Source organism: Melopsittacus undulatus, chromosome 10, assembly GCF_012275295.1.
Source record: "Melopsittacus undulatus isolate bMelUnd1 chromosome 10, bMelUnd1.mat.Z, whole genome shotgun sequence".
Taxonomy (NCBI): domain Eukaryota; kingdom Metazoa; phylum Chordata; class Aves; order Psittaciformes; family Psittaculidae; genus Melopsittacus; species Melopsittacus undulatus.
This window is the reverse complement of record NC_047536.1, coordinates 30,549,724-30,565,357: the sequence shown is the minus strand read 5'-3', so window position 1 is coordinate 30,565,357 and position 15,634 is coordinate 30,549,724. Positions and strand designations below refer to the sequence as shown.

At 54.4% G+C, this 15,634-nt stretch overlaps 1 protein-coding gene across 2 annotated transcripts; it reads left to right on the top strand.

Moving 5' to 3' along the window:
• Nucleotides 1–492: 492 nt before the first annotated feature.
• Nucleotides 493–13,083, top strand: KCNS1 (potassium voltage-gated channel modifier subfamily S member 1). 2 transcript variants are annotated; one of them, XM_005146740.4, is made up of 3 exons: nucleotides 493–528; nucleotides 5,559–6,551; nucleotides 10,555–13,083. In XM_005146740.4, exons 2-3 carry the CDS (start codon nucleotides 5,586–5,588, stop codon nucleotides 11,008–11,010), a joined length of 1,422 nt encoding a protein of 473 aa, XP_005146797.1. In that variant the 5' UTR covers nucleotides 493–528; nucleotides 5,559–5,585; the 3' UTR covers nucleotides 11,011–13,083. The 2 variants fall into 2 exon arrangements, with proteins under 2 accessions (XP_005146797.1, XP_033923045.1); XM_034067154.1 differs by lacking the exon at nucleotides 493–528 and adding an exon at nucleotides 1,966–2,122.
• Nucleotides 13,084–15,634: the final 2,551 nt, after the last annotated feature.

The following is a 15,634-nucleotide window of genomic DNA, read 5'->3' as shown; positions in this document are numbered from 1 at the left end:
AGGTCTCACATCCTCTCTTCCACGTCCTTCTGCTCCAGCAGCTGACTTCTGGGGGAGCTGGTGTGCTTGCACCGGTCGCCAGGCTGTGTGGGGATGGCTCCAGGTGGTGACAGCAGCTCCGTGACCTGAAACCCAGCCTGTGCCATGCCCAGGACTTGCTGCCTTCACTCATCTCCTGACGAGCCTTTCAAGAGCCAACTGCGAGCTCAACAAGCCAGGGGTTCCCTTCCCCGGGTGGCTGCCCCCGGTGCCCTAAGTACCCCCCATCCCAAGGAGAAAGATGGAGCTGGATCTCATGGAGGGCGACTGCAAGGGCAGAGGTGCATTGCCCACATGCGAGGTGTCACCACTGCTGGGGTCCTGCTCAGCCTGACAGCCAGGTCAGGATCTGCTCGCTGCCCACCACACTGCTCAGCCCTCCGGGGCCCCACTTGCCCCTTGAGCAGCTTTGCAAGGTGCTGGTGAGTCCTGTAGCCCGCTGCGGCTCCCGTCCGCCGTCCCACGGGCTGCGGAGGGCACTTCCAGCAGGTAAGGCCATCGATCGTGGCGGCTGTACCCACTCCTGGCCCCGGCTTCCCCCCGGGGCATCCCTGCACAGAGCTCGGGGTTACCCCGGGGGGACCGCGCTGCTCCGGCCCCACCTTGCTGCTGAGGGACCGGCAATAGGGCTGGCTTCGCCTCCCGCGGCTCCGGGCGGGCGGGCCGGAGGGTGGCACCCCCGGGAGGGGCGGCGGGGCGGGAGGGAGCAGGGCCCCCCCCTTCGGCCCCGCGGAGCTTCAGCCGCCGCCGCCGGCCCCGCAGGGCTCCGCGCCGGGCGCGCACGCTGCGGCGGGAGCGGCGCCGAGGCAGGTGAGCGGCGGCGCGGGGCCGGGCTCCGGTATCGCGGTGACCCGGGCACCGGCACCAGGGAGGGTGGGGACTGGGGAACCGGCACCCCGGGGTGCTGCAGCCACCGGTATCGCGGGGACCCGGGTATCAGCATCCCAGGGCGCGGCAGGGACCGTGAGATCTGAAACCCAGGGACCAGAGCGGAGCGAGCACCGGCATCCCGCTAACGCGGGGTACCAGCATCCCCGGGCACTGCAGGGATCAGCACCCTGGGGAGCAGCAGGCACCGGGTGCACCGGCATCTTGGGGTGAGAGGGCAAAGAGATCAGCGGCATGCCGGAGCGAGCAGGACTGGGGGAAGCGACACACAGGGATGAGCGGGGAAGCGAGGCACCGATATCCCGGAACGAGCGGGGAGCTCCGTGCTGCACCCACATGCCGGGATGCTGCTGGGACGCGGGGCATAGGGATACTCCTCTGTGCAGGTACACTCCTCTGCAGGCAGGGGTAAGAGAGTCCTTCTCCCGGAGGAGGGATGGGTGCAGGGGTCCCCCAGGGGAACTGTGCACCCACTAAGAGAGACCTGGGAGCAGAGGCTGGCTCAGGACAAGGCATCATCTGCAGCAGGTGCTGGGCTGCCCGCTAGCAGGAGAAAGACGAGCTATTGGTAATGACCCCCTCCTGCACCCTGAAGTGAACAGGGAGTCCCCCAGCCAGCTGCATCCCCAGCCCTCAGTGCACAGCCCTCAGTGGTAGCTTCTCAGTGTATAGCAGCAGCTTATGATCTGTTGCAGGGAACAGCCAGCAATGGGAATTCCCCTTCCATGCTCCTTCCTGCCAGCTTGGAGAGCTGCTCATCTCCAGAGCAAGGGCTTGGTCTTGAGCATCTTCAGGCTAGTGGGTACAGGGCTGCTCAGTGATGGAGACTGGGCTCTGCAAGGGCACTTCTGGATAAGCAGAAAGCAGGTGTCTCTCCAGTCCTGATCCAGTGTATAGCTGCTGGGGACACCATCCTGCAGGAGCTGGGAGGTCAGCCAGCCCACTCCCCCCATCAGGTACCCAGTAGGGGACCCTCAGACCTAATCCAGCCGCATGGGCATCCCATGCAGGACTTCTGCAGTGGTTTACAGCCACAACACTTGCACACCCAGAACATGCAGGCGTCACCCGGGGTGACAGAGTATTTAGGATGGGACTACAGACAAAGGATAAGGGTTTCTTCCTCCTGTAGGCATTTCTAATGGCTCCTTTGAGACAAACCACATGAATCCCTGCTGGGAAGCCTCGCTGAGCTGTAAGTACAGGGTTTCTTTTTTGGACCATTAATCTAAATCCATTGTACCTGGTTGGAAAATGCCCAGTGTGCAATACTCCCTGCACTTGCTGCATCCTCACTTGAATGTCTATTAGCATCTTCCTTCCCACTGCCTTGGTTCCCCTCTGCCAGTTAGAATAAATACTCCTAACTTCCACTTGAAAGCCTTTCAGAAAATTTATGTTGTCAAGGGAAACTCTTCTCGCATTTCTTACAGAAATGCTTGATCTGTTGTTATATTTTCACTGTCATAAATGCACACATCAGAGATTTCTTCCTCCAGGAGGTACAGATCCATTTGAACACCCAACACCCAGCTCACACTGGGCTTGTATAATTCTGATGGTCGTCTCTTTAAAATAGCTTACAATGTATTTCAGAATTGACCAGAAAGAGACTGGGTCTCTTCTGTTCTCTTTTCCAATCATTCATGGAAATCTGGGGTTGACTAAAAGGAAATTCTGCCAATTCCCATCACTGCAGACAGACACATTTGTATTCTCTGTCCATTGCTTTTTAAAGTAAAACAACCACCCAGCCTTCCCAAAGTAAGCTTCTGTTTCCCAGCAGATACCACTGCAAATGCAAGGTGGGTGCATGCTGTGACAATCCACAGGGGAGATGATGCCAGGTCTTAGTTCAAACCTCAGTTTTGTTCTAAAGTTGAGCTTGGCTGGTCATGAAACAAGTAGACAAAAGAGTTATAAAACTATTAATTGCTGCTTTAGATTCCTATGTGAAAGCTGTATGTGGGCAGAAATTTGCTCTATTCAGAAGCGAACATCAGAAAGGAGCATCTCAGTTCACGACCCTTCTTGCGCTGCTTCCTGCGTGGGATGCAGGGGGGGATGGAAGGATTTCCCTGGGGTACAAAGGCTCACAGGGGCCTGACACCTGCTGGTTTTCTTTTGAGCTGTGAGGCACCTCCCTCCTGGCTTTTGGGGCCTGGCACATCTCATCCACAGCCACAATGGCACAGCACAGCCATGAGCTGTGGATGGTTCTGCATCCCTTTGGGCTTGTCCTGCAATCCCAGTGCAGCTCCTGGTAACCATTTGAGCTCCCCCATGCCTCGGTCCAGCCCCAAGGCCGCCTTGCCTTTGATTACAGTGACATTTGGCCTGGTTTCCCAGAGTGGCTGCTCTATAGGAAGGGTGCGAGAGAGGCTGAGATTGGGTGTGGGATGAGCAGGATCCCACAGACCCACACACATGGCTCCTGTGTGTGTGTTTGTAGCCTGAATGCATGAGCATCCTTCTGGAAGGAACCTGGATTCTGGATTAGTCATCCCCACCCCACAGATGGGCTGTGTGATGTCTTCCCTGGAAAAGCTTATGTCACAGAAATTCCGATTTGTCCCTGAAAAGGAGTGTTTACATCCCTTTCACTCCCTTGCTTTTGTCTTAACCATTAAAAAAGTTGATCCCTCTCTTTTTCCCCCTCTCCTTTGAAAGGCAAGACAATGAGCCCATTAAGCTCTGAGGCTTACCACAATCCAGTTGCCTCCTTCAGACTTGGTGTAGTGGGAAACGCTGGCTTTGTGGTGCAAAGCCTGTATCTTTAAGGAGCCCTGGCTGGGAGATGCAGTGGAGTTAGCAGATGCCTTTGCCAGGCTATTTCACACAAATCTGGCATTTGCTGCACCCACAGCCCTGCTCAGCTTAAAAATGTGCCTCTCGGGTTTATTTCTAACCATTACTCCATTACCTGCCCATCTCCAGCTCTGCTCCGACCTGCAGATTTAGATGTGGAAGGGTACCCCAGGTCCCTCCCAGTCTGACAACCTTTTATGCCGTGTCTCCCAGACACTGGTAAACATGCAGAGCCCTTTCCCTGCCCCCCAAAACCCAATGAGATGTTCAGTGAGCAATGCCAGGCTGGGGTGCAATGGGGTCTGCAGTGGAACAGGGGTGAGGGGGATCCACCTCATATCACTTGTGTGGCACTGTCCAAGTAGCCTGTCCCATGTAGGGTCTGGTAGCACCTCAGCATCACCATAGGGACTGCTGCAGCCCTTCCCTTTGCTCCTGCTGCCTCCATCCCTGCAGCATCTAGAAGGCTGAAGACTTCAGTGGGTGACACAAGACAAAGAAGGTGAGGGACTTTCCTAATAAGATGCTGGCTGATTAAAACCAGGGAGGGAAGCCTCTGAGACAGGAGACACAGGCCAGTCTGGAGGTCACAAATACCTCAGTGATCGCTGCAGCATAAAACATCATTGACTACAAAAGTCCTGTTGGTACCAGCAGTGACCCTGAAGTGCAGACCTCAGGAGCAAGTCATGCTGATAGCAGGGTTCTTCCCAATTTATTGATGTGTGGGTAAAAAGTGTAATTCCTCAACCAAGAGAGCCAATGCAGTGTCCTTCCAGAGGACACTCAGAACGCTGGTGCCAGGAGCAGAGGGACCATGTGGATACGGGGCCATTCTGTGTTTCCCCAGGCATTTTGACAAATAAGGTAGGTGGAGAAGTCTGATTTCAAATGGATGCAAACCTTTTTATTTGCCTTTTTATTCTAAGCTCCTGGTTGAGAGGTGTAAATGCATATGAAGGTGTGGGAACGCTTCTCTTTGTTAGATGCTTCAACTGCTTCTCATTAAAAAAGGGAATTTCTGCCGCAGGGAAAAGCCCAGCCCCCTGAAACTTTGAAGATCCTGAAACACAACAGAAAGCAAAACTTGGCTGTTTATTTCCCTACAATTATACCCATTCGGTCATCAATGATTCTGAACCATGTTTTTGTTATGTTTCAACGTTATTAAAACAATCTTAATATTTTACATGACAGAACGCACAAGAGGACACAAAGCAGGCAGATGAATTGTTTTGACACTTCTTTCACCGAAATTCCCTCTAAAAGTGACGCCTTCTGTGAAAACACTTTGATTTTAGCACAACTGCCTTTGCTGCTGGGAAGATTGCACCATCTAAGGATTTTTTGACCAGGTCTAATTAGCAATGTAGGAGTCGGGGTACAAAGCTCTTTGACAGAATCACTGCAGTTGGGATTTGATGATGATGATATTTTTCCATGGGGGAGGCTCTCTGGGGGATAAATCCTCTCTTCAGTGACTAATTACCTGTTTGAACACGGAAAGCCCCATGATGAGGTGCTGGGGGTGCAGTAAGCTGCTTTCCATTAGCAATCTGTGAAGGGAGAAACTTTAAGAGGTAAGAATGAAGGAAAAGTTTCACCTGGAAAAATCATTGGGTTTTTTTTTCCTTTTTCCTTCCATACACATCAAAGATCAAGTGCCCAGAGCTGTTTTCCATCCTTCCCCTCTCCCTGGTCCTCACCTTTCAACATTCAAACACCCCTCCTCACTCCCCAGGGTGCTTCTGCCCTCCACCCTGGAGCATCCAGGTCGGGGGCAGCCCTGTGTCCCCTCCAGCCCTGCTGTGTCTCACCCGCAGGTGGAACCGGCTCCCGCTCTGCTGATCATGGTCAACAAGACCTTAACTTACTGGGGTCCCAGTTTTGAGGAGGACGTTATCAACATCAACGTGGGGGGCCTGAGAAGGCGGCTCAGCTCCAGCGCCCTCTCCAAGTTCCCCAACACCCGCCTGGGCCGGCTGCTCTCCTGCGACTCGGAGGAGTCCATCCTGCAGCTCTGCGATGACTACGACGTGAGCGCCAGGGAGTTCTACTTTGATCGAAACCCTGGCTTCTTCCTCTACGTGCTCCACTTCTACCAGACGGGGAAGCTGCACGTCATGGAGGAGCTGTGCGTCTTCTCCTTCTGCCAGGAGATCGAGTACTGGGGCATCAATGAGTTCTTCCTGGACTCCTGCTGCAGCTACCGCTACCATGAGCGCAAGCTGGAGAGCCGGCACCACAACTGGGATGAGGAGAGTGAAGTCAGCAGCGTGGACACGTCCCCCGATGAGATCTCTGACATCAACCATGACCTGCTGCACTACAGCACCCTGCGCTGCGGCAACGTGCGCAAACGCCTCTGGCTCACCATGGAGAACCCCGGCTACTCCATCCCCAGCAAACTCTTCAGCTTCGTGTCCATCAGCGTGGTGCTGGTCTCCATCGCCACCATGTGCATCCACAGCATGCCCGAGTACCAGGAGGTGGATGAGAACGGCAATGTGCTTGATGAACCCATCCTGCACAAGCTGGAGTATTTCTGCATCTCCTGGTTCACCTTCGAAGTGTCTTCCCGCCTCCTGCTCTCCCCCAGCCCCAGGAAGTTCTTCAAGCACCCATTGAACCTGATTGACATTGTCTCGGTGTTGCCCTTCTACTTCACCCTCTTGGTGGACTTGACCGTGGGCAGTGACTCAGAGCTGGGCAACCTGGGCAAGGTCGTGCAGGTCTTTCGGCTCATGAGGATATTCCGGGTGCTGAAGCTGGCTCGGCATTCCACCGGGCTGAGGTCGCTGGGGGCCACCTTGAAGGTAAATGGGCTTTTTGTCTCCTTATCTACCCCTTTAGTCTCTGGGCAAGGAGAAGACTTCTGGTATGGCCTGGGGACGTGGACAGACCCATTCCCAGTAAGCTACCAGCTCTGAGGGGTGTCTTGCGTGGCAAGCTGGGCTGTTAGTGTGCCTGCTAAAGCAACCGAGTGTGAGGAGCACTGCATGAGTCCTCTTGGTACACACTCTCAGGGCAAAAAGCAGCTCACCCCATTGTTTTCAGACTTTGAGTCATGCAAAACTGGTGCTTCCAGGCCTCAACTATCCCATCCCCACCATGGCATGCAAGCCCCATTGCATGGTATTGGAATGGACTCAGGCATGCATGGGTAAATGGTTGATGTCTCACTGGGCTGTGACTGACCTGCTGAGCAGCTGGATAATGCCAGCACCAGTGTGTGGCTCAGAGCTGCTCCTGTCCCTAGGCTGGGATAAGGGGGAACCTCTAAGGGCATGCTGCTTGGTGTCTACCCATCTCGGAGACAGAGATCCTGGTCCAGCTGAGCTGATGCTTGGATGCTCTAGGATATGATGAGGTTGGGACTGGCAAATGGTTAAACCATTGGTGGCACAAAGCTACAACAGAAGAACAAAGGTTTAGTTGCAGGGTCTGGGATGACTGGAGCCCCTCAACAGCACCCCCAGCCTCCCTGGGCAGACCAAGAGCAGCTGACAAGAATCAGAGCATGAAGCTGTCAGGAATTCCTCACCAGCCTGGTGCTGCAGCCCAGCTGTGCAGCATGGAGCAGCCATGGTGCCCTGTGGCTCTCCTCCAGCCCCTCGTGCTGAGGACCATGTGTTCAGATATGGGGAAGGTGAAACTTTCCCCCCACCTCCTGTGCTTACACAGAAAATCCAGCCTGATGCAGAGGCCAATTAAACTCAGCCTTCAATTGTCTCTGATTCCTGGTGACCACATCAAGAGAAATCCAAAAGCTAATTCTTGAGCCTGCCAAGATGCAGGGTAACACACGCTCCCGATGCCCCAGAACATGCAGGGCTCCTGCTGAGTATAGGGGGATGGTCACCAGGGCAAACATCTCCTTGTGGGACAGCTTCTGGCCCCCATATTCAAACCACAACCCTTGTTTTTTCAAGCACTGCCCGTGCAAATATCCCTGTGTTTCCCAACCCACCTTCATTGTGCCCAAAAAATGGCCAAGGAAAGCAATCTTCATAACAGAGTTTGAAATGCAACCAAAGAGACCCTCTCCTCCCACTTAGTGTCTGGCAGCTCTTGGTGTTGCTGCTTCTGAAGGGCAGGGATGATGTGGGACACGCTATTTCTTGCTGCTGCAGCAACAGCAGGACCAGCACAGGATGTCCTGGTATGGGCAGGACTCGTCTGCCAGGGTTGGACCTATTCCCATGTGTAAGCCATGGAAAAAAGCAAGCCTCGAGTGTGGCTGGGGATGGGCAGCAAGCAGGAAAGATCTTCTGCCAGCTTCTGAGGTAAAACAGGACCAGCCCAGCCCAAACCCTGCAAAGCTCATAGGGCAAAAGAATAAGTGTAGGGAAAAAATCCTGGCATCCTCAAAGCCTGCTGAAAACAGCATCCAGGGAGGAATGTTCAAAATGAAGATGCCTGAAGTCCTACCTGCATCGTGGTTCTGAGCACTCACCTCACCTTGAAAGAGCAATCAGAGACAGACCCGTGTAACACTGCTTGCAAAATCCAACCCAAATTGTACACTTGGGAAGGGCTCCCTGAACCCTTTCTGTGCTCCACTTAAGCGTGAACAGCACACTGCAGCAGAGCGGGGACCGATGGGCTCATCTGCATGACATTAAGCAGCAGGCGAGATCCAGGGAGCCAGCAGCATCCCGGCTCCGACCTCTGCCGAGCCGCTGATTCACCGGGTGACGTGCTCCAAAGTGCCGCTTCCCGGGGACTCCGGAGCCGGCTGTAAGCGAGGATGAGTGAAGACACAGATCTGACGCAGCAGCCTGGCGTTGTGATTTAGTGGGCACATAAATTACAACATCTTGTTAATCATAATTTACTTCCTCTTGCCAGAGCATAAAGCAGCAGCAGAGGAGTAAAGGCTGTTAACAGCCAGGAAGTGGGAGCGATGGCTCTAGCAAGCTGAGTAATTGTTCCCCTACCACGAAAGTGCTAGCAGAGGGATTTCTGCCATTTGTGCATCATAAACCCTGAACGGTCTTCAGATTGCCTGGGGCCTGATCCAGGGTCTATTTAATTTGAGAAGAGGCTTCCCCCTACTCTTCCCCCCTGCCATGCACGACATCCATTACCATTATTGCAGCTTCCCGATCGTGGGCTTGCTGCCCATCTCCCACTGGCAGTCAATAGGTGTTAGGCCCCAAGTAATTTAGGCATCTGCAGGGATCTACAGGAGTTGTTCTCTGTCCCCTCAGGGGCCTGGACACACAAATAGATTGGAAGATCCAAAGCTGCACGTCCCCAGATGGCAGATGCACCATCCTGCTGTCGCTGCCATGGGACATCTCTGTGCTTGGTCCCCACACTGGTGTCTCCAGCCAGGCTCAGACTGTGCTCTTTCATCTCATTTATCTTCTGCTGTACTGGAGAAAAGATGCAGAGGAAGGAGCCCATGCACAAGGGCACAAGTCCCTAGGGCAAGCAAACCTCAGGCTGAGTCACGAACCCAAAGAGACTGCTGTCAGAGCGCTGTTTTGCTGCAGCCTTTTATTGCCCAGCTTGGCATCTCCCAAGGCATCCCACCCAAACCATGGCTGAAAGTGCCTTCCCACCTGAACCCCAACTGCCTTCCCCTGGATCAATGGGCAAATCACATATTTCGAGGATAATTGGCTGCAAATAGGTGCCTGAGGATCAGCTGGGGGGTTCCTGGAGCCACCCCTATGCTTGTAAATTAAAGCAATAGGATCTGCTGGGGTGCCTGACTTCCTCTTTGCCTTCACCCTCCAGCACATCCCAGGGCCATGACTGATACCCTTTAAAAATGCATCAGGTTATTTGGCTCTGCTGCTCCCCAGCTGGGATGTACAGATGTGTGTTAAACTCCAGCCAGGAGCAAGACTTTCATGGCCAAGTGATACAAAATTGGTGGCTCTGAGCTGTTTGTCCTTCACAAGGAGCTCCCTTGGAGCTTCTACAGTGCATCTGCAGCCACAGGCGATGGCGGAGGAGGAGATTATTTCCCCTTGGTATAGCTGGCAATAGCTGAGCATCTTTTGCCAGCAGTCAAAGTGAAGTCTTCTCGCTCCCTACTGAGAATCCACCTCTTTTATGTCTCGTCTTGACCGTGGAAGCTCTTTTCCCACGTCTTCTGCTGTTTGCTTTGCTCAAATGTTGTTTCGTTTAGTCATCGTGTGGTCTCCAATAAAGCATTCCCTGCCTCTTAGGAGACTGGGAGAAAATAAACCCTATCAGAGCTCTGCTTTCCTTTCCCAGAAAGATGAAAATGAAGCTGGCAGATTGTTGGGCAGAAATGTTCTGGAAATGTGCTTGTGACTATCAAAAAGCGAGTGGACCAGCCATGCTGTGAGGCTGATGGTGGCTTTGGCACTGGTGTGTGGTTGGCCTGGCCTGGCTTCACCTGGAGGCTGTCTACGAGGTAGTTTCTGGGGACCCTCCAAGGTAAAAGGACAATGTGTTTAAACAGTGTTAGCTGAGATCAGGTTGGAGTGAGCACTGGGACAGGGGAGTATCCTGTGCCTGGGAGCCCTGGCTGGGAAGCACAAGGTCCCCTTTTCCTCCCAGCACTGCTGTGGAGGGCAGAAGGGTGGCTGTGGGTGCCAGGGATGATTTCCCCACTGCCCCACTCACGTGGGTCACCCACAAGTGCTCCGATCCCTCTTAGCCCAGCCCCAGGGGACATCCCATGGCAGAGGGGCACTGGGAATGTGCAGGGCTGTATTTGCACTGCAGCATCCCAGTGTCCTGGCTGGTACAGGGTTGGTGCCCCCCCCCCAACCCTAACCCTACCCCCCCCCCCCCCCCGACCATCGCTGATCATTGCTCTGCTTTGCCTTCCAGCACAGCTACCGGGAGGTGGGCATCCTGCTGCTCTACCTGGCCGTGGGGGTCTCTGTCTTCTCTGGCGTGGCCTACACCGCTGAGAAGGAGGAAGACGTCGGCTTCGACACCATCCCAGCGTGCTGGTGGTGGGGCACGGTCAGCATGACCACCGTGGGCTATGGCGATGTGGTGCCCGTCACCGTGGCAGGCAAGCTGGCCGCCTCAGGCTGCATCCTTGGGGGCATCCTGGTGGTGGCGCTTCCCATCACCATCATCTTCAACAAGTTTTCCCACTTCTACCGCAAGCAGAAGGCGCTGGAAGCGGCCGTGAGGAACAGCGGCAAGAAGGACCCCGAGGATGCGGGAAGCGTTTCCAGCCACGACCGAGACTCGGAGGCTCTGAGTGAGAGCTCCATGGGCAGAGGCAGCCCCGACCGCCGCGGGCTGACCCCTGGCTCCCACCACACTCCCTGACCCCTCCGCGCCGCCGCACCAGGGACCCGCTTGCTCACGGTGAGCACAATCCAGCTGCTGCACCAGGACGTGGCGCCTGGCATCGCCCCTGCCCTGCAGAGGACCAAGGAGGGCTTGGAGGAGATGCCCGTCTGCTTCCAGCCCCCGGGATGCAGTGGCTGGATCCTCCTGGATGTGTCTCAGCCTTCACCCAGCGGTGGCTGCAGACAGAGGCTGCAGCACTGGACAGACCCCTGCCGGAAAGAATAGAGGTGACCCCCATCAGGCTCTGCCCTGGCTGCGTGAAGGGGGAATCTTCCTCTGCCCTGAGGTTTTGTGTTTCCCAGGGTGAGGTGGAGGAGCTTGAGAGTGAGGCAGCCCCCAGCCAGGCTGGCTGCCCTTGCAGGTCCTGTACAAGTTTGGCATCAGCTCAGCCCCAGTCCTACCCCAGCTGGAAGCAGCCTTGAAAAGCTCACCTGTCCCAGCAGCCATGGGGAAAAAGACTGGAAATGAGTCTGTATGGGAGGAGAGGTGGTGTCCAGCTCAAGGTGAGCCCCACTGTCCTTAGCCCCTGCAGTGGGATCGACTGGACCTTGCCTTCCTTCCACTGCAGCTGGTTTTTAACCGGTCTCCTGAGCTGCCACCCCTGGGACCCACAGGGATGTGGGGCTGAGGCTGCATCAGGAGCACTGTCCAGGAAGGGGGGACACCAGCCAGGCATGAGCGATAAAAGGGACACTGTCCTCCAAGGCAGGAGCAGCCAGAGGAGGTGAAGCTGTGGGAATCGAGGGGCTACCCCCAGTAGGGCTCAGCCCCCCCAGCTCTTTGCTCCATGGGGCTCCCAAGCCACAGGGCTGCTCTGTGTGGCTGCTGGCACTCAATGCCCGGGGCAGGGAGGAGGCAGAGTCCCTGTAAAGGGCTGTCAGGGAGCAGACACAGGGGGATGCTCCTGGGCACGGAGAAGCTGTCTGTGCCATTGCCGTATACTGCAGGAAGAGCTGCCAGGGAGCCCAGGGGCTGCAGCAGCTCGTGATGGGGTGGACGAGGTGACCAAAGCCAGCCAGGCTCAGCACATGCCCTGTTCCCCCTCACCACAACCTCCAGCCTGGCTTCATTCTGCTGCCTCATCCCTCCCTGCCTTGGGGCCAGGCAGGGGCAGGAGTGCCTAAGCAGGGGGTCACACAGTCCCAGGTATCACCTCTCCCTGGGTGCTGATGCTCTCACCTTCCCTCTGCATGGAGGGAGCATCCCAATGTCTGCGAGAGGCTAGGGCAAAGTGGACCTTGCTCTGCTCCCCCTCACTGCAGCCTCTGGGCACCTCACGGCCAGCAAGGAGATCCACCCAGAGCACCAGGCCCCCTTCCTGCCCGGATCCCCAACCTGGCTGAGCACATTGGGGGCTGCTCCCAGCACAGCATTAATTCCCTATGGAATTTTCCCTTCACCCCCCCCAGTTCTCTGTTTGGAAATGTATGGCTCCTTTGTGCACAGAGGAGTACACCCTGTATTGCAGTGCCAGTTCTGAGCAGGAGAAATGTGCATCCTGCAGACACCCCATCAGCCCAAAAATAGGTGGATGGCTTCAGGGTGACCCCAGGCTCCTGGTGTTTGCCATGGGCTGTCCTGGCTGGCTTTTGGCACAGCCACAGTTGCGGTGCTGGCTCTGCCTGTAGCCATCTGCTCATCATAGGGAAGAAAAGACAAACCAGTGCCAGCATGAACCCCAGTGGGATGCAGGGAGGGGTCCCCAAGGAACAGTGGTGTGGGATGGGGGGTGCTCACCCTCCTGGCATCATCAAGTCTTCCAGTACTGACAGTCTGTGGTCCTCTCTGCGCTCGTTCTTATTGCAAGCTGGGACTGGTGAGCAGCGTTGTCCGCTCCAACCAGCTCCCACTGCACTGTTACTTGAATAAAGGAAGGAGTTTCCCCTTCTCTCCATAAGTATTCCAGTAGCAAAATGTATTAAAATGTGAAGACTGAATTACATGTATTAATGAAAAAGCATTATGCAAATAATAAAGAGCATGTAAATTAATTTTCTATCTATGCATGGATGCATACTGTATATTTTATTAAAGACCTAAGTGACCCGCTTTGCAAGCTGGTTTTGTTTCATGGCAGCGTGGGGCTGGGAGCAGGGTTGGTGTAAGCAGCCCTGGGAAACAGATGGGATAATCCATCCCTGTGAGCCATGTCCAGCACCCTCTTGGTGCACAGTAGAGCTTCCACTCGTACAGCCCCTGTCTTGTCCCTATCCCAGTGGTGGGTGATAGTCTTTGTGCCTGGACCACTTGTGCCGTCCCTAATGGAGGATTCTGGATAACCCACCTCCTTGGAGGCCCAGTGAATGGGACATCCCTGGAATGCGAGGGAATAGGCAGGAGGCAGCAGGCTCCAGGAAGAGCAAGAGTCTGCAGAAACACACACACTGTGATCAGCAACACCCAGGGGCACGAGAGCTGAGCTGCCAGTGAGAGCTAAACCAGTGCTGGGAGCCGAGGAGCAGCAGTTGCTATTCCCCCTAATAGCCACTCTTGTATAAAGAAACCCATTTTATCCTCAGGCTCATGGGTTATGCTTTGGGCTAAAAGGAGAAAAGGCTCCGTTTTCAAAGGAAATATAGCTTATAGCTCAAGTAGCAAGAGTCCTTTGCTTAACTTGGTTAAAGGCCGGTTCAGGCACCCCTTTGTCAGCAGAAGGCTGGAGGATGTGTGTGTGTTCCCAATGGCTCTCAGCTGCAAAGGCAAAGCTCAGCCAAGCTTCCAGTGTCCAGCCAGCAAACTGCCCACGATAGGGACTGCGGTCACCAGCAGAGGAGGGCTCTCACTGAGCTACAGCACCACAGGCTGCCTCTGGCCAGCACTGTTTGTAGCTCTGAGAAGTTCCTTAGTCCCTTGGAAGGTTTAGAAGAGCCCTAAGGAGAGCACTGCACAGCACCAGGCTGCCTAAGGAAGAAAGGCCTTTGCACCTGCAGGGGGGTTTAAGCCCTTGGAGCAGAGGCTGAGCATTTCTCATAGGATGTGCAAGCCCAGCACCAGTTCTCTGCAGAGAACAGATATACCATCAGCGTGCTCAGCGTCTGCAAGGGGGTGGCTGCTCTCTGGGAGCTGGTTCTCCACTGTTTCAGGGGGTATAGTTTGTTCCCCTTTGGCTTTTCCCTTCATCCTGAAGGCAGCAGAGAAAGTTGAACTGGCTCCTGATGCAGCCTCTCCGATGCTCTGAAATGGGAGGGTGTTTCTGGGCTGTGAGTCTGAAGGGGGGTGGCTGGGCAGGGAAAGACTCAACTGCTGCTCTTCCTGTCAAGCATATTCCTCTGCTAGATGTGATAGGAGCAGAGGGCTAAAAACAGAGTTCAATCTTTATTCCTTGTGAGAGTTTTCCATTAAACCCCCCCCCAAACCCCACCTGCTGTTAATCTTTCCAAAGCAAAAGCTCCCCTGACTTGGGGGTTCAAAGCCCCTGGGCTGCCCTTGGAGGGGGCTGGTGTGTGAGAGCTCCAAGCTCGGGTTTGGGAAAGCCATGAAAGGTGTTTTTCTTTTTTAGGCTCCTGCTCTCGGTGAAGACATCAGGATTTGAATGGCTCTGAGGAACCGCACCAGGAAAATCCTCCCACTGCTCTGCAGGCAGATCTAGCAGAGCTCGAGTTCTGCAGAGCAGGGAAGAACTGGGTGCAGGAAGGTGCCCAGCAGCAGAGGAGTGGGTGATCACAGCCCACGTTCGCGTTAGCAAGGCACTTCTGCGCAGCGATGGCTTGCCAGGACTGGTCTGACTTGCTATTTCTAAGGCAAGTAGGAAATTCGTGTTCTTTTGCTAATTCTTAATCAGTTTTCCCAAGAGCGGCTGCGTTTTCATTTGGTACAGTGGGTAAATCAATGACCTGCTGTCATCAGGTTATTTCTGCAGAAGCTGCTCTCCACAATCACAAAGCGATTGATGAAAGGGGGACTTTTGCCTCCCGGGAATGGTCAATAAGGAGTGACCTTATTAAGCTCTTTTCTGCAGCTTGAGAATTAGACACCTCTGCACAAAGAGGCAAAGTAAACTTCATTACTCTGGTTTAAAACTTCTTTGCCTTTGACAACTTTCCAGACTGTGAATACCCTGAGCACAGGCTGTGCACTCAGCTGGGTATTGGAAAACTGGGAGATTTTAAAGGGATGGATCTGTAGGGAGGGAAGACTCCTCAACAGCAGCACCTCTGGGATGTCTCCTGCTCACAGGATCTTGATCTCAGCAGAGTTCAGGGTGTCAAAAATCAGTGCTTGAGTAGGTACATGTTGAATCCGCACCACTTGTGATTCCTGTATCATCTCTTAAATTTGAAAGGCAATTAAGTCCCTTTCAGTGTGGAAGGAGCTGATGGGTGCTCCCTGCTTTGATTCTTCAGAGCTTTGCCAGGGTGATAAATGCAATGAAGAATTGCCAGCTCTCAAGTCAGGGCTGTCAGCCAACACTCAAAGCATTTATCTAAAGCACGTGCTCAGACTCTTTTTGGCCTGTGAACAGGAGGAAATGGGACAAAAAGAGGGTGTAGGAAAGAGCAGCCAGGCATAAAGGACACTGGCACGGCAATACCTGGACCTTAGTACTGATGATTATTATGTGAGGAGGAGAAAAACTGCTGGTGCTCCAGGCTCCATGGAA

Bases quoted from the DNA above. Each gene is read 5' to 3' on its own strand.
- KCNS1 (XM_005146740.4), top strand. From the start codon at position 5,586: ATGGTCAACAAGACCTTAACTTACTGGGGTCCCAGTTTTGAGGAGGAC. The intron at 6,552-10,554 runs GTAAATGGGCTT...TTTGCCTTCCAG, and splicing joins CGCTGGGGGCCACCTTGAAG to CACAGCTACCGGGAGGTGGG.